We start from the raw sequence: 24509 nt of genomic DNA on the forward strand, positions 1-24509 counted from the left end.
CGAAATAGTGTACAATATCTCATATGAATTGGTTGGTAAAAGTATTTTACCCAACAAAATACATCAACCCGTTGACAACCAATTATCGCCAAATCAGGGTATTAGACATCGACAAGAATAAGAATGATTTACAACCGTCAACACGTTAGGGACAAGTATGGTAAAAACATCTTTGATATGACGCAATGACAAGCGACAACGGACTTTCCTTGACGCAGTTAACGAAGCGTGTGTGAATTTTTAACGTTTGTCAAACAAGTGTCATCTGTCGTCTGACTCAAAGTTAATGTTGTGTTTCTCAATACCTTTGCACAGAAAGCGAAGTCGTGTTACGTTGGCTATGGAAACTAGAAGACTGTGTAATATGAAGCCGATTGGTGATGGCCAATTTCCTTCGCGTATTGTTGGGTTAACCGATGCGTTTTTCCGTGCTGAGTTTCGTCTACAGGTTAGGAGGAAGAAACATGATTCGTTAAGCCAAACAACTGAGCGACTAACCACAATGAGTTGGCGCTTTGAGAGTTTGGGTTTTTTTAACTATGGGAAGTGAAACAAATTGAGCGCAATGGTAAATACACCAACGGGTGATACTGTCTACAGTACAATAGCACGGTATAACAGTTGGTTTCGAAGTTGGTGATTTCTTGCGCCGTAGGAGATGAAAAACTGTCAAGGTAAAAATCAGGGGCTTAAACGGTAGAATAATTGAGAAGTATTTTCTGACATTGCAATGTTGCCCAGGGGGTTTTAATTCGATAGAAATGTTTTGAATCTAACTAGTAAGCAAGAATAAATAGAAGCATGTTTCTGACGGAACCCCTCAGTAACACTACAAAAAAGTGTAAAAAACGTGTTCTCAAATGGTAACAAATGTATGGTAAAGTCCACCGAAAAAAGCAGAGCTACATTATTGCTCTTTGAACAACAAAAATATAACAGTTTTTGACAGCACCATGGTAAAACAAAAGTTGGTGCTCACACATCAGCGAAACTCACATCAAAGGGTTTGTCTGCAGTGATCAAGCGTGCACCGTATAAGAGCATCTGTCCCACCCAGTCTCACACCCCGAGGGCTTGCCTCTAATCTCACGAACCGCAAACGCAATAGGAACAGACACGAAACGAAAACCTTCCAGCTACCATCTGTCTCTCAGAGCACAATCTGAAACGCACGGTTCGTCAAATGAAGCCGCAAGCCACATGACTGTTGTTGGTACGACCAGCAATCTCCACTATGTCCTTCATTTTACCGACCATAAATACACATGTTGGAAAGGAAAAGTGGATACTTTTGAGTGTTTGGTGTCAATTAATAAAAAGAATACATCCCAAACTCTGTTGGTGTTAGTTTGTAGCCACACAAGATTGTTATCGCTGTTTTTGTGTGTGTTTTGTCGCTTTTGTCTATATTTGTGTTTCAACATATGCTATTATCCCGCCTCTCGTATGGGACGTCGAAACGTATATTATATATGTACAATTAAAGCTGCAGTAAGATCAATGCTCGTTTGTACATTATGCCTGATAGCAACAGCTTATTTATACATCCAAAATTCAATTCACATATAAACAATACAAATGTCATTATAAAGCAAATAAACATCGTATCGAATTTTCTTTAGTGCAGTGGTTTTCAACCGGGGGTCCGCAAAGCGTTTTCAGGGGTCCGCGACAACTTCCTAATTTTGCAGACAACGATATTGATAAAGCGCTGTTTAAAAATATATCTCAGCGTTTCAAAAAAGCATGAAACTTGTTTAAAATCGTACTTCATAGGTGACGAACCAAAATGCATTGTGACATTTTAACCCCACTGTGATGCAACAGAGGTGAATTTTCAGTGGCAAACAACGTCACATCACAATATAATGGCTCTTTATTATTGAGTTCCGATGTCGCAGCCCAGTCAAAGTGATTGAAATTTTGGTCCTGGACTAAAAGTGGTTGGTATATTCTGCCCCTTTTTTTAGGTTGCTTGTTATTAAAAAAGGACCAAAATCTCAAAACCTTCAAAAGGGTTCGCGATAAGCTGGACAGTACCAAAAGGGGTTCGCAAAGGCAAAAAGGTTGAGAACCACTGCTTTAGAGAATAGGTTGTGTAACAGTACTACAATAGGGAAAACTTACACAAAACGATTTTTCAAATCAGACACCACTGCAATGTTAAAAAAACTTGCAGCCGCTGCATTTGTATCAAGGGTTTCGAGGGTCGGTAAGAGGGATTGATGTGAAGAGAAGCACGTCACAGGGACAGGAAGATACACAAGGCGGTTTTCATTGACGTACTTTGCAATGACTGTACCGAAGCTAGTGCTTAAGTAAGAACAAACATATGTGCAAGTTATTGTATATAGCGTGGGTCAAACCAATATATGTTTCCAAGTTTTGTAAAAGTTCTCGCCAAAACGTAAACCACCAAATCAAAAAACAAGGGCTCACAAATGTAAACCATTAAATCATTGCAGCAAAAAGCCGAAACATAGCACACCTGCCGATGTAACGTATGTAATGAACGCTTGTACCATGTAGACACAATAGTTTTTTGTTTGTTTCACCTTACAGTCGTGCAAAGGGAAACTTAATAAAAAACAGCCTATTGGGAAGCAAACACTGGCATCTGCGAGAAAGTTGAAGTGAAACTGAGTTAAATAAATACACTTCAGAACTACAACAGAGTTTTTTGAAAGCTATACACACAATGCCAAACAACCAAAACTGTGGTATCAGCAGAAGTTAAAAATTTCACTCGATACTTCTTTTGACAAATATGTATTTCTTAAGAGTGAAGAGTATACGGTATAAATACTAAGTATGCGGAAATATTTGAACAGGGGTTCACAGCCCCACAACGAAGTCATACGGTAAAATGTGCATATTTAGTCAAGAATAATACATGATTGTTGTGAAAAGGCCCAATACAAGAGTCTAGCTGGTAGACCACTTATTTAGACTTATTGGACATACTCGCAGCTGTCAATAAAATAGGAAGATAAAATGCGACCAGCAATAGAGAATAGATGAAGTGACCCTGGACTACATGTTTCAATCATTCTTCAATCAAGTCCAGAATGAGGCAGGGTATTGCACAAGTTACAACAAACAACATTTTCTCATCACTTGTCTGCAAACCGCATTGACGAACACAAGAGATCGACAGATGGAAACTGGAAGTGAGACCGCTGCCCTAGGGAATGCAGATGTTAAAGAAAGATCGTGCAAAGGCGTCATTGTGCTAATAACTAATGGCGGAGAAAAGCAGACATGCAACAATATTACTGATTCCGCCTTGAAGGTGTTTTTTAAATCGCGATTAAAATTGTGTACAAGTCAATATATTTTGGCATTAGGAGAAATCTGTCAAAAAATGAGGTCTTTGTGATACATTTGCTTGTGTGCAAAAATTTGGAACTTGCCGTTCAACTAAAAAAGTCATTATTCAAAACTTGGCCCATCCAGAGAATATGCGACTATTGTTTTATAGTGGACTTTGCAACTTTCGTTCAGTGATATTTGTCATTCACTTTCCTGTGACAAACTTCAGTTTTCGGTTGAATTAAAAGTCACTTTGGGGGAAAGATGCGCAATGACGTCACTTCCTTCCGTCACAGTTTGGACGGGGTGCGTCTTCCGTTCAGTTACGTTTCATACCAGGTTATATATAGCTCCACACGCGCTGTGTGTAATGATGTGATTACTGGACAGTTGCCCATTGCGTGGCGAATGAAGTCGTCTTGTTGTTTTGGTATTCCAGCGCTGGATGTGAAACTAAGCACAGAAGTTTTGTGCCATGCTACAACACAAGGCGTTTGTTGCAAGTCAAAATCAAACTTGTCGACGCACATCAGGACAATGGACATGCTTCTTACCCAATGTTTTAAACGTTTTACTTTAAACATACGCAACAAACGAGGCAAAAAAAAACATAAGCAACAAACGAGGCAAAAACGAAAACCGGAGGACGTTTTAAACTTTAATTCCCACTTTAAATTAAAACAAAAGTTGATTCAGGAACTCGGTTTCAAAAATTTCGCCGTTGACGCCATTTTGAATTTCTGAAGAGACAAAGCAATAAGATGTTCGCTTAATTTAACTCAACCACGTCAAAAAAGAACTAGTCGTCAATGTCCATTTGATCAAAAAATATATATAAACTTAAATCAGTCCAGTGCGATATAAAATGTGATTGGCAAGTTTAAGTCGCGTAAGATACTTCATCACTTTGCAAAGATATGCGAGACATGGCTCAACAACAAGGGTGGAGTAGATGCGATGATAGCCATTTGACATTTCATCGAGCGCATTAACCATCCCTAGTCTGTACACACCAAGCTTGGGGTGGCTTATTGCATGACGCCATACGCGCCAATGACATTTGCTCGACATACAAAGCATCAACGTGCGCCAAACAGCTGAATAAAGACGTTCGATGTCTTGGCCTTGCAGCACAAGGTGAAAAAGGTAGAGCTACTAACACAAGAACTCACAGTAGAAAAGTTGCTAAATACCGATAGATGGCGTAAAGAGCGCAGTTGTTTAAATAAGGGTTAGGGACTAAATTTAACAAAACGAACTAGGTTTTAGTTTGATTTTATTGCTGTTATTCTTATAAAACCTCAGTGCAACCCTAGCAAACTACTGTTTCACTGTGAGTTCTTACGTTAGTAGCTCTACCGGTGCAGCGGCATAGAAATCTTACAAAATGACATAAAAATCTTATGCGGAAAGAATTAACTGAAATGTAGGGGTGGCGGTTATGGTTAATGAAACACAAAAACATGCATTTAGGCAGTTTTGTAACGAAATTTACAACAACAATCATACAGCTCCATAGAAATCATACACAACAAAATTAACCGTTTCTTTCCAAAAAACAGGTTCCAGATCCAACATCTATTACAAAAGCAGTCATGGTCTGCTTTTAATACAAAGAAAACCTCTGAAACAAATTAACATAAAACCAGTTGGAGAAAAGTAATGGGTAAATATGACCGCTACCCGCGCACGATGTGGCCTTTCCCGGTTTATGAATAGAAGGGGTGCGGACTTTTCTTATGTTGATAAGTTCCTATTCTGGCGCACGTTCTGCAAAAACAAACAAAAGCGCACAACATAGAAATCGACCTGTCGTGCAACGGACCGTGTCGCGTGCGTCCACATGATTGTAAGGAAGTCAAGCGTGAATGACCACAATCACGGTAAGGTGACGTGATTATGGTAGGAACTGGAAAATAAGCCAAAACAACAACTTTTGCGATTTTAAAAGGCAAAAACGCCCAAAACAACAATGGAACTTTGCGGTTCTAACAATTTGGCCGTTCAAATTCGCGTTAAAGCTCTCCAGTTTGTAAAAATCGGACAATATATGTTTTTTCCTATACCCGCTGTGTTAATTGGGACACAAAATGGCTCCATGGGTTTTATAGCGTAACATTGGGTTGCAGAAAAGTTATGTTTCATATAGACTATGGTCCGAGCAATATCAAACACGATTGGAGTCATATTTAAAAATGTTTGAGCGAACTCAGTGGGTGAGAACTAACAACTACTGAAAATAACCAAAACCCATTGACTGTATAATATAATGTATAACGCGTGTTGCTTAGCCTTTATTGGCTTAAATAACCTTCAAATTGACAGCAAAATGTATGAATTCTGAAATGTAAAGAAAATGTTATGTAGCCAAGCTGCAAACGAACAGTTGAATGCATTAACTCCCGAGGGCAAAGAAAACTTTTTTGGGGGGGTATCGAACCCAGGACGCTCGCGAGGACGAATTCCGATCTGTTTTTTATGTCTATTCATGGCTCAGGCGCTTCGGCCAAGAACGAAATTGCTGTACCGCCAATTCTTGCGGCTCTCGAACCCCACCTTGCGGTTATATACACCAGCCGAAAAAACTGCGTTTAGCACGTTATGAAATCCAATGCGATTTGTAACGTTTACACAAGTAAATACACAATACATGGACAAGTTTACATACAACCAAAACATTGAAACACATGCTTTGAACATTGCAGCCTAGCTATGTTTATTGACGGGTTCATATTACGACCAAGAGTGCACGGCCTTGTGTTAACAATACAAGCACAATGGGAAAAAGGGAACTTTCCAATAATAGTTCGGTATATAAACACAGGCTATGGAGGTACGAGGAAGACTTAGGTTCGCCTGTTCCATGCTAGAATGTTGGTATTTGTGTATACCGGGCTATTGCTGTGGCTTTTTCTGCTCAGCCTACGTTTGGTTTGACCAAAAAACAATGCAACTATTTTTGTAATGCTTTACTGCGCAGTAAAGTTGCGCAGATGTGCATACGTCCGGATTGCATGCTTGACGAGTAATTACACACAAAAAGTAGTTTTTTGCAAAACAATAAACCAAAAAGATATGATACAAAATACCTCAAATGTACTTTAGCACTAAACAGTTCATATCGGAAAAAAATTTTTTGTTATAATGCACAATTCAAAAAGGTTACTAAAACGAAATTTTGGTCAAAAAAAATGTCCGTCTACAAGCAAAACCTCTTAATAAAGCGGAAAAACAATTTGGCTGACACATTACATACACATATGATACCTGAATTTTGAATAAAGTAAACATTATATAGTGTATGGAAGAATAAATTACAATGCAATATGAGGAATGACAAGGCGATATATGGCGAATGATGTAGATTCCATCATAAAATTGATATTGCTCGGGCACTGATACGGTTTACTGCTCTGTATATTTGCTCATCCATTGTCACAAATCGTTTTTAAGATCGTAGCTGCTCACGAACAGTAAAGGTAACCGTTAATTAAGTTTGCCGTTGGTAATATTAGATGAAGGGCAAAAATGTAAAAACCTGATTTAAGACTACCAATTCAGGAATGCGCTTACTTTTTGAAGAGATTGGGTGATTGGGTCACATTAAATTTAAAAGATTGGGTCACATTAAATTTAAAATTGTGAAAAAATAAATAAAAAGCAAAAAACTAGCGGGCGTTTAATTAGAGGCACAAAATATGAGTAATGCCCTTCTATAAGGTAGTTCCATGACGTCACAAATAATTCATGCATAAAGTTTGTCCTGTATAAGATATGAATGGAGAAAGCGCATACAAAAACTGCAATTAAAGCTGTTAAAATATTTAATCAGGCACGGATAATATAAGTCTCGTGAATTTCAATACCCCAATGATTGAATGACCGCTTATGACCTTCGTAAGCACAATGCCACACAATTAACCCACTGTTGCAGCCAGCACACATTAACCGGAACGAAATACGATTCTTTAGTAAACAGCGCATGTCAAAAGGAGTTAAAGTGTTTTGGATCTAGACAAGGGATTTCCACCGCCGTGAGGTTTTGTACAAAGCGAAACGTGATCTTCATCAATGAACGACGCTAACTGAGATTAAATAAAGGGTTGTCTTACATAAAGGCTAACATTGATGGGAAGGGAAAAGTAAAGGGAGCGGTTACTTTGGGAAGTTTGAGCTTTCCAAAGTCATTTGATTACTGGTTTGAACGATGTAATTGTGGCGGCCGTTTCGAAGTCGCTTTATCACCTAAACATTTGGCTAGTAGCAGCGCCAAGTCTGCTTGAAATAAACTATATTTAATTAATTGCAAATTGCAAGGACAGCAGCACCGCCCACCCTAAGCTACTTTCTTGACAGATAAAACTGACATTCGTATGGAAAAATTTCTTTAATGCATAACTGTGAGATAACAGTAATTTCATGCAAACACTTAATTGATAAAAAAAATGCATCCAGTCATATAAAAACTGTTAAAACGTACAAAATGTGTAATAAATAGACACTGGTTTAAACACATTGAGTGTCTCTATATTATTTCTCAATAACTTTTCCTTTATTTTGTCAAAAACTTTTAGTTTTCTTTCTGACTGCACAATGATCTACTATATTTAACCACACAGCAGCGGCAAAACGAATGTAGGACTTTGATGTTAGGAATTACTTGGCAATCGCCACTATCTATTTTTCATGACGATACCCTACTTCATCGAGCAGAATTTACCCCACTCAAACACAAAAGCAAAAATATATCATTAAAAGACCTTTACGAAAAACCTTGCAAGCCACTTAAATGCTCTTTCTAAACTTAATGCGAACAGAACATTCAGCTCAAAAAAAGATTAAATTCCTTGGACATCAAGACATTCAAGCCAAGCGTTACTAGTCGAATGTTGCAAAAATGGCACATTTGCAGAATTGAAACTTACACAATTAACCAGTTTTAAAAGACAAATTTAACGTAACACAATAAAGCCGCACGTCGAACCAGCGTTTACATTTTTTCACTTGAATATTCGTTTCAAATTTTTGCAAAGCATAATATTACGATGTAACCATCTTACCAGCAGCATCTTAAGAAAAATTTCTTGGATGGTGGCGTTGGCATGACAACGTAGGGTGGTCGAGGCGTCCTTGGCCAAGTGTTCATGGGGTCGTTGCTCTGGTAGCAGCAGGACGACATGGTGACATGCCGTTTTTTCCACAAAATCAGACTTTAAACAACAAATTACCACAATATTTGCCACTTTTTTCTGAAATATCTTAACCGAACGCTTGCAGCCCTGCACCGTAAAGTGATCGACTTTTAACAGAGAAACACATCTAGCAGTGGTGAACATTTAACATAGAAAGAGAGTATGATGGGATAGGAATGACTGCCCTGGAGTTTTACCCGATAAGGGAGTGGAAAGAACCGAGACAAAACGAATGGAACCGCAGGAACTCGGTAAAATGTCAACGGGGGTTATGCTTCGATGCTTTAGGGCTAAAAGGCGTCGCTGGGCACACACATACAGACGTTATGTTTTTTCGTTTTGAAGTTGTGTACCGAGATTTTTAAGGGCAAAAAGGGGGGTTCTGCTTAGAAATGCAGCAAACACTTATAGTGAACCACTAAGAAAAACAAACATTTTTGAACGTTGCAGATGTGTTTACAAGTAGAAACGACAACAGGCCTCAAATCAATGCCCAAACTCTATTTGCAAATCTTATTTGCCGAAAATATGGTTTTAAACATATTTGTATTACGATTTGGGTAAAGTTGGTTAAATCTGATTAACTGGTAACACTGGTACAGATTTAGCTGCACAAAGCAGTGTACCAAACCAAACTTTTACAGCAATTGGAAACAATAGGACTAACATAAAAATCCTATCATCAAGGCAAATGTCTCGTTCTCTGCAAATAGCCTTGCAGCAATAAGTAGGAGGGTGCGGGGGGCAGAACGCCATTTCACGTACTTAAGTTTGTTAAATGCTAAAGTCAAATAGGCATTTGAAAACATGCGAATCGACACCCGGCAAACCACTGCACAACCCAAAGCCTACAAGAGCTTTGACCTGACTAAAAACCGCGAAACGCAACATTTAAAACAACTCCTAGTTCAGACTCCCTGCATTTCAACTTCTTGGGTGCTATTTATATGCTTAATACACCGGAGCATTGAAATCAGCCAATACCTATCTATACGATCTATATAAGTCTTTTGTGCATATCTAAACCATGCTTGATATAACAAAGCTCGCTAAGAAACCTGCTTTTAGCTCAGGCACTGACCTTACAGCCTTGAAGGTGCTGTGCTTTTGAAACATTAAACAAACAAAAAATGGATTGTTTCGCCAGGAAAACAACTCTCTGTCTCATTGCCCGTCTCCGCAGTTAATAGCCTTCCTGGCGGGAATAAACAATGTTTGCCAAGATTTTCAACCGACCGCGAATATAGAAAAAAATGAATTCCCGGACTGCACTATAAATCCCGGGAACGGGAAAAAGCACAGCAATAGCCTTGAACAAACAAGTAGGTCTTACACGCACCTAGGCGCTGGCGGCATTTCCATTAGTGTCGACGCTACACCTACATTCACGTGTAAGCAACGGCAGTCCTTTCACCAATGACGGCTTCATTCACTAACTGCTATTCACAGCAAGTGGGGAATGTCATTCGATTGCCTGATTTCGCTGCTACCGTCTTTATACAACACGCAGCGAAATAGCAAAATCACGGCCGATGCTAAGCAAATGCGTTTTAAAAATGCCAAGTACTTTTAAAGGCAACTACTAACCGTAAAACCACTCTCAATTTAATGAACACTGTACACGCTTTGGGCGCCTTGAATATGCTAAAACTTGACTATATATTTCCGGCATAGCAAGGGAACAAGTACATAAACGCCCCCTGAAAGAACTCATAAGCAACTACAAGCACACATCAGGCTTACCTCATCACGTCAGTAGCCCGTTACCTGACAACCACTACGTTCTCTTGTATCCAAGTAAATGATAAACATAATGGACTTTGTCAGTTACGAAAACAGCGTTCATAATTCAAAAGTAAAGCCTAGTTCACCCATGCACTTTGTAGTTTTTGTTATCCGTTCTCTACATAAAGGAAGCGTCGCTTTTGGTATATACAGGTCTAGGTTCGCACACAAAAAAGTACGCACACATTGCTTTTTGTATGGATTCAATACTGCGACATAACTGGCGGTTGTACCTAACGCGTTTTTCTTTGCTTTGTTCACAACTATTGAGGGAGTTCACCTCATATCTTGAAGTTCACACACAAGAAGGAAAATACCACGCTTGGAATCATTCAATACACTTTTTCATTAGTTTGCACAAGATTTTCCCCACAACTTTTATATGTAACATAATACATCGATGATTTTGCATTTTATGAAGTGTTGCATATAGTTAAGTGCAAGGAGTCTAATTCTAAACGGAAAAAAATTGCAGATTGTAAAAATCAACCAACTGCACCTTTTTGTAACACCTTTAGTGGAATAGTAATCACCTAAAATGTAGGCCACTTGTATCCAACTTTATGACACAAATTATACTCACACACCAATGCAAGTGCCACCAAAGAAAATATAACCTAAACAGTTCTATGATGAAATCACAAATGGCCCTGATTAGTTTTTGTAAAAATTTTAATAACCTCAAAACAAGTGTACAATATAGTGATGATCTGTATCAGGTGGATAAAAGTTTAATTGAAAATCAATTTAGGGGAAGAAGAGAAAAAGCGACACAAAATTGTGTGTCATGTCCCAATGAATATTGATTTATTGCACTGCTTGACACCATATCTATTGATTTTTACCCATATCTGATAGCACATAGAAGGCTGAACAAGTGCTACCAGATGAGTTCCAAGTCAGTGGAACCACTATTCTATCAATGTAACCAGATATTGAAAGGTGCGTCAGAGGAAATCTGCAAGGTCCATTTACGGAAAGCTCAAACACGCAAAATTGTAAATACTAAACCTACTTGGAAAAGAAAACTCCACTGATAACACTTTCAATTAAAAAAATGTTTTTACTCACCCCATTAACCATTCCATTTTTGCAAATTTCCAGCCTCCTTTAGAGAGCTAAAAAACACAAATAAAACACAAATAATTAAATTTGACTAAAATTTAAATGACAATAATTTGGGCTCAAGGTCACATAGAAGTTCACTTTCAGTTTAAGTTGCTATTGAACAGTTTATCCACTTTTAGTGTTCTTCAAATAACATGTGAAATCACATTATAAAGTTTCAGCAAACTTTAAATGACATATTTAGCATCCAAAGTTGCAACAACTTATTTTGGCAGGCAGAAAAGCATTTAACCTCAAATATGCAAAGTAATGGGCCTTCAAAACACAAGGCAACCGCTGAGAATGCAATCAAAACAATACAATGGCATGTCCAAATGTAATGTAATTTAGCAATTGTGTTCAACACATTAGCAATCTACCCCATGGGACTTGCTTGTCGTACTATCGACCTATGCTTGGAGCCCAGTAGCATAATTGCAGGTATCTTTTTTAACCAAACAACTAATATTCTACCCAATACAAAATAATAAGGATCAAAAACGTAACAAAAAACTGCATCACCCACATGTGTTACCCAGGTTTATTAACACATTTATCACAAGTTTAGTACACTTGTCAATTGACATGTAAAGAAACTGTGTTTACTGTGCCTGGCCTCATAAAACACACATGCCAATTGTTTAGCTTTTTAGAGACCAACAAGGCAAAGTTATTTATGGCCTGCTAGAATTAATAAAAGCTATTGAGACAATCTAAGCATGTTTGTTATGCAAAGCAAAGGTGCAACCCATGGTCTAATACTGTTATTCATATTTGACCCATAAAGCTATACAACCTTGTATTAAACATGCCAAAAATACATGGACATAAAAACACAAAAATAAACAAAGTAAAATCAAAATGTGGCCCTTCAGTATGGAAATTCATAATTCAACACTCACCTTTACTTTGAATTCCAGAGTGATGGTCAAATAGGCAATAGAAGTCAAAAGCTGCTTTCCTGGTGGGTTCTTCGTCAGCCACTGACATTTAAATGACACAACATGGAGCAACAATACTTAACCCATTCAAATTTCATGTACTACTTATAACACTAGCCTAGAAAAAGATTTGCACTTTTGAGTATGTTGTAGTTAACAGTCATAACAAGTCACCTTTGTAAGCAACATTCCAAAAAAAAAATTCAAAATACTGGCAGCTTTTTACTAATTCATTACACAAATAGTATAGTTTTGCCTAAACTTAAAATCTTTTAAACACCATTTTTGCCATTTTTATTGTTTTATTAAAACTGGACCTTACATTTTCTGTATAACTACAGTTGTTGACAAAACTTTTTGCAGTTCATAAGACAGAGTACATTTACATGAATTATTAATGCATCAGGGCTGAGATGCTCGAACAGTTTTGCAGCATTAGGCTTAAAGATTGTGCACAACTAAGCAGTTCTGTACCTCTACTGTCCTGGGACAAAGCACAGGATGAAACTATTTTGAACCCACTGCATCCTGTCAGAGTAGAGAACTAAAACAGATTAGTTTGTACCAAAAGAGCCAAAACAAAACTATTGGAATTACAAATGAGCATTAAAATTAGGCATAAACAAATAACTTAACCCAAAAGCTGCAAAATTTAATACCACCACTTAAATCTAGGTGATTTACCAAAGATAACAGAAATATCTGATTTGTGACAAATGTATGTATTCCAACTTCATAAAGTTAAAAACAAAGGGATGTTAACTAATTGGTGTGCATTTATTGTAGATAACTGCATGGACTTGAACAACAACATTATTTGAAGTTAATGATTCATCAAACACTAAAATTTTTGACAAACTTTACATTTCAGATTTCACCATACAAAAGTCTGCACACTTAAAAAACTGGAAGCCAAAAATGTACTATAAAAATAATACAAACAAAATTTACACCAATATAAATCAAATTATATTTTTTAAAACATTGCAAAGCTTCAGCAATCAACCTAAAAGCATTGCTATTTTTACCTAAAAACTGTAGCACAATCTTCAAGATAATTTGTTTATCTATTTAAAATAATGTTTGCCAGCATTTATCATGTGCCTAAAGCACAAAACTTTTACCTTCATGACAGACTTGCTTACTGAGGCAGAAGCAATCAAATTGATGTATTTTGTACTGGCAGTGGCTTTTAACTAAGGTTTGTGATAACGTTAACCACACAAAACAGGAAGCACAATCGATACACTCTGTACCAAAGAGGACAAAATAACTCTAAACAAAAACTGACATTGCACACACATAATGTTATGGAAGGTATCTATCACAAATATTTTTAATCGTTTAAAATGAATTGCAAGTTCCAATGGAGTTCATTTAGCTTTGTAAATCACTGACATCGCAAGCACAGCGGGGGTAATAAAAATGTGTTTGACTGAGAAACCACATGACGTAATTTGTTAGTGCTACTGCCAGCCTTGTTACGTAACAATCGGACATTACGCGAGACGTCCAAATACCGTAAGTAAACATTTATAACTATATGTAAAATCTTATTTTAACCAACAAATATAAATACTTTAATAGACTGTTATGTTTTACGAAAAGTATGTGTTTCCCGGAAGTTATATTGGCTTTATTATTACTCAAATAGTAAAAAAAAAACTACACAGACAGTAGACAGTAGACACTAAATTTCCCCAAACACAAAGCAGACTTTGTTATGCATTTCCGTCGGATGAGAGAGCTGTACATTCCATTGCTGACCGACACTGGCGGTGACAAAGGTACATTTTTGGTGACGTAATGGCTTCATGCTTAGTAAGTTTTTCTTCCGGATTTTGAAAACATTAATTTTTAATTCCTGAGCATGAGTAAAAGATACGGTGCAAAACATTTATATGTCCTATATAGATAGTTTTATGTAAAAGACTATTTTGATAAAAATAACTGGGCCTGCTTTGATATTTGATTTGAACTATACATTTGCGAAGTTACTTTCGTTTTCCACACGTTTTCTATATAACGCTGCATAAGTTCACATCCAACACTTTTTAAAAACGTTTTTATTGCGCAAAACGGTTTAAAACTGCCAAAAGCCCTTGGAAAGTTTACATTACAGTCCGGGAATCTTCAACCATCCACATTCCCCCGCGCAAAGTCAGACCCAAACCATCTCTTTCCATCTGCTCATCACGGCGTTTTTCTTCCATCATTTTTCGGTAACGCTCATCTTTTACTGCTTTTACTTCATCCGATTGGTGACGCCAACGCTCTAAATTGGCCCTGGCTCCTTTTGCTAATCCGTCGCAGGTAGGCAGAACACGGGCAAGCGTTTCAAAGCATTTGACGGCCACATTGGAGTAAAAACCAACCTGACCTTCTGGCAAGTCTTCCTGTAAGTCTCGGTCCATCATAGGCAACCAAGATAAACCGATGTTTTTCCGAGCGTCGCCTTCAGACCAAAATTCGTCGTATAATTCCAGCACATTAGCTTTCGTTGCTTCCCAACCTTTGGCTGTAGAGCTGATGTCGCATGCAGTCATTGTTATCCCGATAGCCTTAATCCTGCAAATTAATGCAAATCATTTCATCTAATTGGAAAACAATTGTTTGGAACTACTTTGTTTTGTGTCAGTTGCCTGGAGATATGAGCTGTTTGGGTATTAACTATGTGTTGAATGGACTGCCAAGTATAATCCCAAATCATTCAATTGCATTGCGTTAAAACCTAACTTGCATTAACACCAACCATTTGTCACAAACTTAAGAAAAACAGTATTTGTAGGCATTTTGGTAGCAGTTTGCCCTGACTACAAAAGACAGAGAGAAAAAGCCCAATTTGCACATATCCGCAAATCTATGTTTGACATTTCTGCTATACAAGCTTACCTATGCCTGGGATTGTCAAAATCAAAATCGCCATTGTTTAGCAATTCTTCAACCGTCGCTCGATTTTCGAAGTGCAGCGCAAGGTCGGTAGCAATAATGGCGTCGCGAAGAAGATCGTGTGCCTTTTCCTTGTCTTCCTTTCTTAAGCCCACAAACATGTCCAAACCTGGTCGGGCCAATAGCTCTCTGGTCATGTGCAAGTGGTGGTTTTCCATAGTAGAAGTGGCGTAGAGCGTTGACAAAGGATGTCCGGTCTTTTGAAGAAACTGGTTTGATCTTTGAATATATTAATTATAATTTTCTTTGAATATATAATTACAATAATTATTGGTGTAAATTAATGAAAATGTTTTAAGCCCGCGGTGGGATTCGAACGCACGACAGCTGTGCAAAGCACAGGGCTCTAATAGATGGCTTGTTAGTTGTTACGCCCTGTGAATTGAGCATAAAGTCTATTGATTTCATGAAAAAATATAAGCCAAAAATATGGGATAAAATACAATCTGAAAAAACAACAAAGCAAAAATCATTTTTGCTCATTTTCACAATCCTACATTTGGGATGTGATATGTAAGTAAGTTTTCTCAACTGTGTTTCAGTTTTTTGTGCAGAAAAATTGCATTGCACTGAGAAACCCAGCTTGAAGTTTTTAACCAATACAGACGAATCCGGTTAATCGCATCATCGATTTGCCAAGGGCATTTGATGCGATTAAACGGATTATGCGATAATTCGGTTGCTATGTAAACAGTACACGCCGTTAACAAAAATGCTCATTTTCACTTCCCCAGCTAAAACAAAGTTGCAGTGACGCTCAACTATGGCAACGGAGCAGTATTTTCTTTCTTTTGTTGCCGAGAATTGAAAAAAAATACTGTCAAGTCAAAACTAGATTTATTACTCTCAGCGCAATACATAACGTTTGCTTCCTAACTCGTGGCTATGGTGCAATCGCCCAGGTGTGTTGAAGAAACAGTAGCAATGCACACACACTCTTTAATTGGCGCACACGCCACCAGTTGGCTTGATTTTTTATTTCTCTTGCAGTCAGGTTTATTTGAAAAGATATGTTACATCGCATCGTAGACAAGGGGTTCAACATTTAAATTTGGGAGCCTCCCTATGACGACGGTTTATGACGTTTTAGTCTTGCTTTGGGTAGTTTCCCTTATAAATGTGCTTGGCCTTTCGTGTAATATACACGTAAATTGGCCTGTTGTTTCTGACCTATTTCGTTTTCTAGTTTAAGCCAACGCGTTAAGCGGCAAAGTGCTAGGTGCATATTTGTAAGCAAGCCCAAACCCGAAAATACACGACCGAAACCTGGTCAAACTTACAACTTCAGCACATTCTACAGCGCAAGGGCGCTAAGGCGAGCTGCATCAGTTTCTATTATAACCCGCTATCCAATTGACAAAAAGAATAATTGACTTTAGCAAACCTTTAAAGACTCCGATTGTGGCGCTACTTTCTAGCTTACTCAGCACAACTGCAGCTGCAAGATTGGCGTGACTGTCACGTGATCAACGTGTGATCGTTGCTTCAAAAATTTAAACCAGCAACAAATAATAGAGAAATAAATGCCTTTCTTAATCGGTGATCCACCTGATAAGTTGCGCAAGGTCAATCATTGGCAAGTTACCAATTACGTGAATCTAAACAACATAGTGTGATTACTTGCGATCTAACATTTTTTATAAACCATTACGTGTTTGGCGGGTCATGAACAATATAACAGAAAACATTTTTGACTTACATTTAACATTGTTTAAATTTCAATACACTTTAAGACTTCGAATTTGGTACAGTTCGCACTTAATAAGAAATTACAATCATCGTCTTTGCCGGAACACCAGTTCCGTAATTTTAACACGTAGTACTCTTTATTTAAACGTCTGTTATATCACTATTGGCGATTAGATAAGCCAACAACAAAAGGATCAATGTGCACGGCTTTAAGATAACGACTCCAAGTTATCGCACAGCGGTAAACTGAACGCCGATTTAATCTCCTAATAACTTTTCAAAAATATTTTATGGTCGAGACGTGTCATTTTCAATGTTGAAATTAGATGCGTTATTTGGTGTAGAATGCAAACATGCATCTACATTTTTTTGCGTACATTACCTCCGGAGGATTTTACTATCATATCGTCGTTTTTTATGCGAAAAACTCGGTCTGTTCGACTTTCACATAGAGATCATCAATCCGTTTAATCGCATATTTCGTTGAAAATCGATCCGAATATCCGGTTTATGCGACAGACCGGACGATTTTCTTAACAAACGATGTGCGACGGTTTAGGATTTTTAATTGTGATGCAATTAAATGGATTATGCGATTAACCAGATTCGTCTGTACATATATTTTACATACATTCATCACAGGGATCAGCACTGAAGCGTTCATGCAGATCAGTGATCGAGGCCCAATAAGCCAGGGCAATGTACTAAAAAACCTAAAATCCTTTTTTCAATGACCTACCTCGCACGATGATCCAAATCATGCCCTACACACGCCACGAGAAGCGTTAACCTCTCCAGTGGGTTGAAAAGGTCCAAGTTTCTCTGCATAATGCAATACATGGCGTGTGTGACTGTCATGGCGTGGTGCCAATTATGATAAGTCATATCTCTGTAATTGTTGCGAACGTCGAGGATAAATCGAGCCTGAACATCAACGGGTACTTGAACCTCGCTGCTTGGAACAAGATCACTGATCATAGAGAGGAAAAAGACCGGGAGCTCTTCGTTGTAGTCCATCATGCAAAGTGTGAAGCTGCAAAGACCGACATTGTATATGTGACATTTAGACGTTAATTTAAAAAAATGAGAAAAACACGAATGGGCGATTGGATTTCCCCTTTGTTGGGTTTGAGGTTCCAATATTTAAAAAGTGTTTCGCAAAACCTTTATCTTATCAAGCAAGCCGCCAGCAAAATAATAACAGGTATTTGTATAGAAAGAAAAACAAAAATTGAAAAAAAAACATTTTAACACTGAAAATATACTTTCGCAAACGTGTGAACGAATAACCTCATTATTCTTTAAAAATCCCTTTTTAAAACAAACTTTTGTATAGTAAAATCAATTATCATGTGGTTAAGCGTTTGACACAAAACTGCCATTACTGGTCCTATAAAACTGTGTGATTTAACTCAAAACAGGTTTATAATAAACACTTAACCTTTCAAAATCGTCAGGAATTTCCTGGGGCGCATTGGGGGCTTCGTACTCCACTAGCTGTCTAAACTCGGCCTCTGAATGCTGGCTATGATAAAGATACTGCTCATAAATCACCTCATATCGACACTGATCTCGTCTCAGCCTAGCATGGATCTGAGTACATTTCAAATCGTTTTTTATACACCTAAAAAACTTACTACTATGCTACTATGCTGAGGGCACTCTGTCTCAATGGAGTCTGATTTTAAATTATCTGTCTAGCTGACTTGAAATCTTGTTTGTACAAACTGGATCTCAAACTGAGGCGACATGACTTGTATGTAAGACTAAAAACAACAGAAACGTCTATAGGCCGAAACTCGTACCCTGGTCATTATTTTCGAATTGCTAACCTTGCTGGTTTTAGAAATATGCTAGTCTATAGTAAAGAATAATTCCTATCTTTCCTATATATTCTTGTACACATTCACTGATAACCTGGAGGACAAAGACACATTTCTTGGTCTAACTATTTAAACAGGGTTTACGTGGTTCGCAGCGATGGAACAAATCGTCAGGTGGTACGCGACCCATATGAGGTTGAGAAACACTGATTTAGGTAGAGGCTTGTCCATGAGAACTTAGAATAAGCTTAGATAAACCGGGATTTAAATTTTGTTTGGGTGTGGGCTTTGTCACAACCAAAAGTAAATGTAGGTAAAGGTTTTTGTACGCCAACAGCATGAACTAAATTGTGATTGAGTATTTTGCTTGTATACCTTGGAGTAGCGCAGTGCTAGTGCGCAGAACACTGCAAACATCTGAAAGTTATTTTGATCGGTTTTAGAGAACGATCCTCCCCCAAGTTTGTTGATCATCTCCACTACGCCGTAAACTTCTCCATCGCCCATAATCGGGATACACAAGATGCTTTGTGTGGTGTAACCTTAAAAAACAAAAGCAATTGCGACCAACGAACGACATTTTGATACTGTTTTATTTACATATAAAGTCGGTCCCCGCAGGGAACACATCAAAAATGTATAGTAGACACTTCATCACATGTACCACACGGGGTCGCACTAACCCATGACAAATCGTGCCCACATTCGATATCAGCTGATGGTGGGCAGGAACTTGGCCGAATGGCCTGGCGCGCCTGACCCACATACAGACATAAAAACCTGATCGGGATTCGTCCCCGGGAGGTTCCTGGGTTCGAACCCCGTGAAAAAAAAATAAAAAATAAAAAAAAAGATATCAGCTGATGGTGTTTGTCACTCCTTCGCATTTGGTAAAGTCAAAGCTTAGATAAAATACTTTTTTGGTTTATATTTATAGCCAGCCTACACCCGTGACCGCCCTGGGGGACATGAGCCCTGGTTGAGAGCCACTGATCTATAAGCTACATTGTGTTTGCAGTAATATTCCCCTTGTGTTTCGATAACAAATAGTGCTGAAGTCAAGATTAATGATTTTGGTTTGAAATATTTTGAGAATAATTTGCCGCGGACTGATCAACTTGCTTTGGCATAAGCTGTGTTCAGGGTTCGACAAGAATCGGTTCAAAATGTTCCAAAATACTAATACATCGTAAATTGTGATTCCCCACCTGTCACTTTGTCAACTTCTCTGTTAAAACGGCTGTCGGCGTAAGCATCCGGAATGTTCAACATTTGTTTGGTTGTTGCGACGGTCCCAGCGATTCCCTTATTAATGGAAAATCTAAATACAATCATAAGTGACTGTGACCTAATTGTGGTAAAAAATAGTTTCCAATTTTTGCTTTTTGGAGACCAAATAATGAATGCAACATCCCACAAAGCAGCAGATTTGTTTTTTTAAGAAAAGCTGAAATGCAGGAATGTCGACCTCATAGAAAATTTTGCTTTTTTAAGTATAAGCACTTTACCTCCGTAACTGCACCTGCCACGTGAGCTGTTTGGGGGTCACTTACAAAAAGGTTCATTTTTAAAAATTTGACGTTGGCAATTACCTGATTTCGTTTTGTTTCTGAAATATCGATGCTCCGCCTTCTTCCTGTCCATGATCAAACATGTCCGAATACAATTCGTTCGTTTCTTTATCCACAAGAAAAAGAGAACAGCGCTCCGCTGACACAAGCTTTTTGGCAAATCTGCAATTAAACACTTAAAACCTAAAACTAAATAATTAGTGTTTCTTTTTAACATGTCTACTTTTAAAAAAGTATTTATTCGAGAACACTTAAAATCAAAAACGGTTTCCTTTTAATGAAACAAATTCAGTAAAACAAATCCGTATCAGTGTCATAATTTAAGACCATTAACCTGTTTTAAAGCCAACAATTTTAAGTGAATTAATTCCATTGTCATCTCTAATAAATAAGGCCAGATTAAGTTCTAGATGCCAAAAGTACCCAAGATTTTGAAGCTCCAGACTGCCAAATAGCTGTAGAAAGTAATTAGAGGACGGGCACAGCGACATCGAAAGTTGAAATAGACTGTTGCAATATTTACATTCATAGCAAACAACATACAGTATCAACCAAAATCGTACGTATCGCACTTGGTGGTATATTTACGTGGGCGGTATACTTTTTATACTTGGTTGTATATTTACCGCGTATACCACTGACAGTTTAACATTGAAAAAAAAAGTGATGCTCTAATCACGCGTTTACTTTGCCAAATGGTTAATAAATTAATGGCAGCCCGGACAATGAACACAACAAAATGGGCACATTTAATCAGAGTTGTAAACGGGCCTGAAATTGGAGCCCGAACCTGGCCCAAACCCGAAAGTAACAAGCCCAAAACCCGGACCTAACCCGAATCGTTTTTAAGAAGCGTTTACACCCGAAAGTTTAAATGACAGGTCTATACTTGAAGCCTCAGAAAAGACCAAGACAACAAACGCAATAGACAATTGGTTTTGAACACGGGCTGTTAGACATTAGGCCAGGTCCAGTAACTGGCTATTTAGCTAGTTAAATTTATTTTTTAAAAGACTGACACAAAGTGTAAAGTCAGGTCCGAATCAAGCCCGTTTCTTTTAATAAAAACTAACCGAACCCGGCTCGAAAAGCCCGGCCTGACTTATAACTCTGCATTTAATAACGGGTTGAAATAGATGTAGTTGCCTTCTACCGCATTATATGTTGGATAATGTTATCTGCGTCTGTTATGTCGTCCAGGTATGTTCTAGAAACTTCCAACAGAAATTCACTCATTTCACTCTGCTGTTTCAATCCACTGCTGACCTGTGTCCGGTGAATCGCCAGCGTCACCCAGTGGAGAAAGCTCTTTATGTACCCCAATTAAATAAATACAGATTATAAACAAAAAAATAGAATAGTCATATCTTACATTAGATTTGGTTAAACGAATTTTCCCATGTCCAAACCACGAATGTTAGAATTGCACTTAAACTAAGTGACCTACTTTCAACGCAGGCAGGACATCTTACACAAAGTATGTGCAAAACTGCAAAAAAACGTTTACCTGTGCCGACTGCAATGATTCAGCAGTGTACGGGGCACCGTGCCATGTCCGAAAAAACTCCATAACTCCGATCAAATCGCCATTGGGAAGCAACACCGGAAGACATAGTATGGCAGCTGTGAAGTAAACATAAAAATACAAATTAGATATATATGTTAACAGATCAATTAACAAATAAGTTTAATCTTTCACAACAATCAAAAATTTTAATAGTAACCACGCATTAAACCAACGATTCTAATCCGCAGTCAAAGTAAAAAAAAAAAAGAATTCCTTTGTAGTTTATTGATACTGTTCAATTTTTTTAGATGTCATTTTTCTTTATTGTGTGACTTCTCAAGAGCGCATAAATAGTAAGAAACCTAAATTGACCTAAAATAATTTGGGATCCATAAGTCCGTGAATAGAAGGGGCATCTATACATTTGCGTCAAGTGCTGCATATAACAGCTTTTGAAAATAATACACCCCCTACTTAAATAGTGGAAAATTTATATTTGAAATAAATGCGCCACCTATGAGAACTAATAATTGTCACCTAACATCCCTGATAACTTGGGGGATGGACACAGTTTGGGTCCACGATTTTTATAACCAAATATAAACTGCGAGAAACGTACTTGATTCCTGCGGTGCAGACGCCTTTTTAAATCGTTCGTCCATGTGAATATCGTCGATTACAGCGACCTTTTTGGTGTGGGCCACGTAAGATGCAACTGAACTATTGATCCCAACGGGATATGTCGGGTTAATTGAGCCTCTGCGCAAAAATGTTCAAATTACAATCATAAGTTGGCTAAACAAGCTTAGCCTACATTAAAAAGACAACTGCTAAAAATCTACTCAAATCGACTGAATGTTTATGCTGAAATTATGTTGTTAATAGGATACTTTCAAACTTTTCTCCAAACAAAACAGCACATGTCTACCTTGTTTTCGCAACATTGCTGTTCGGCACAGTTGGATTGTAAAGGTAAAGTAAATCCCTGCTTCCACCAACCCCGTATAATCCGAAGCCGGTTGACATGGTAATCCGTTGCAGTTCCACACATACTCCATGCAAAGCATCCATGTAATTGCCACTTTCTATCTGTAAAAATAGCAAGCTCGATGTATTTGCAATAAAGCTACATAGATTGCGCCTGTTCACCAACAGAAATATAACTAGCCAACTTAAAGAGAAAAAGAGCTACTTCACTGATGAAAATAGCTTTTTAACACAAACATGGACAAGAGAGTCGATCATTTTGTCGACCTGAAGGTACTGAGCTTCGCTCGTGTGATCTGTGGGTGGATATATGTTCAAAAAAACCATTGCCTGTAAAAACTACCAGTTATAGGCAATAGCCTGCTTGATATTTTTGCATGTGAGCCCATGTGTCACAAACGTTTTACATTTAGTGCAAAATTCGTCTCCAATTGCGCCTCCTTTTTCCACAAACGTAAATATTATTAGGCCTACCTGTTCAGTGATCTTCTCATTTTCCTTAAGATTAACCCTCGAGCAAGCACGACTGTGCAAATCGCCTCTGGAATTCGTCACTGCTTGTCTGTCGATCGTGGCAGCCTCTTCCCATGCTGTCTTCATGGTGAGCCATTTTACTATTGTTTGTGAGCGGCAGTTGTGAATTACATAGTCTTCAATTAAATTGGGATCTTCTGCTAATAAGTTCCCAAGTCGCTTTTGCGCCTCACTACGTTCCACCGGCATTCCCTCTAATAAGGGTACAGTTAGATCCGGAGACGAGATTGAAAGTGCATCAGCAGGGCTAGACGTGCGATGTTGTCCTGGAAAAGGCAGCCGCGGCTGTGAGCGCATTTGCTTGTACGCCCAACGCGTGTTCATTATGCGTTCCGCATTCTTCCAGCGTTAGTTTATTGTAAGAGATTAGTGTACATTTATCGCAAACATTGAGATTTTAAGTGTTTTAAAATCCTATATGGCGTCATTAAAACCAGTGTGACGTCATAAATGTATGAAAAGGTTCTATTTAGGGGTTTCACCGAAGTGGTAATTGTGTACTGTGTACACCAGGGGTGTGCAGCCTTTTTCGTCGGTGGGCCATATAACCAATTTCGGACATCAAGCGAGGGCCACACAATTGTTTTCATGTACCGTATTTACACGTTTTTTACCCTACTGTTGGTACGGCTTGCATTATAATATCATGTAGATATTATTTCCAGACCGCTGCGTTTTGTTTTATTTTGCTTTTAAAATCAACTTTAAAATGTTAGGTGCAAGTAAGTTTCGTCGCCTTTCACAACAAAGTCATTGTTAACTAGACAAAGAGGTATATTACGTCACATTCGGTATAGAAACGCAACAAGCACCTAGTGCGCATAGAATACCGTAAGTCTGAATGAATTAAGTTCCATGCGCTGGTTTAGCTTATTCTTGTTACGTATAGCAACTAAGAAGATTTACTAAAAAGCTAGCCGTTTTTTTTTGCTAAAATGTGCATTTTACTTGCTCTGAATCAGAGTGTTGTTGAGGGCCACACTAACCGGCTTAGCGGGCCGCGGGTTGCACACCCCTGGTGTACACTCTATAATATTTAACCACCAACCACACGCTAATACTTATATTCCAGTCTGCAGAGTGTGGCAGCTGCACGCGCGATTATTTAAAAA

General features: G+C 38.1%; 2 protein-coding genes across 2 annotated transcripts in view; both read right to left on the bottom strand.

The window, feature by feature from the left end:
* LOC145238830 (MOB kinase activator 2-like) overlaps positions 1 to 12466 on the bottom strand; it is a 35354-nt gene extending 22888 nt beyond the window's left edge. Inside the window, exons 1-2 of the mRNA XM_080102109.1 lie at positions 12299 to 12466; positions 11361 to 11407 (exon numbers count right to left, since the gene is read on the bottom strand). Coding sequence (XP_079958235.1) covers positions 11361 to 11377 — 17 coding nt within the window. The 5' untranslated portion in view covers positions 11378 to 11407; positions 12299 to 12466. The remainder of the gene's footprint in view (positions 1 to 11360; positions 11408 to 12298) is intronic.
* A 1892-nt stretch (positions 12467 to 14358) lies between these two features.
* On the bottom strand, positions 14359 to 23782 carry LOC145238941 (cAMP and cAMP-inhibited cGMP 3',5'-cyclic phosphodiesterase 10A-like). The gene is made up of 12 exons (XM_080102233.1): positions 23338 to 23782; positions 22805 to 22965; positions 22496 to 22635; positions 21877 to 21992; positions 21523 to 21677; positions 20391 to 20531; positions 20007 to 20119; positions 19174 to 19340; positions 18417 to 18568; positions 17715 to 18008; positions 15230 to 15505; positions 14359 to 14905 (listed from the first exon to the last, which is right to left on the bottom strand). Exons 1-12 carry the CDS (start codon positions 23719 to 23721, stop codon positions 14449 to 14451), a joined length of 2556 nt encoding a protein of 851 aa, XP_079958359.1. The 5' UTR covers positions 23722 to 23782; the 3' UTR covers positions 14359 to 14448.
* Positions 23783 to 24509: the final 727 nt, after the last annotated feature.

This window comes from Phallusia mammillata, chromosome 7 (genome assembly GCF_965637545.1).
Source record: "Phallusia mammillata chromosome 7, kaPhaMamm4.hap1.1, whole genome shotgun sequence".
NCBI lineage: Eukaryota > Metazoa > Chordata > Ascidiacea > Phlebobranchia > Ascidiidae > Phallusia > Phallusia mammillata.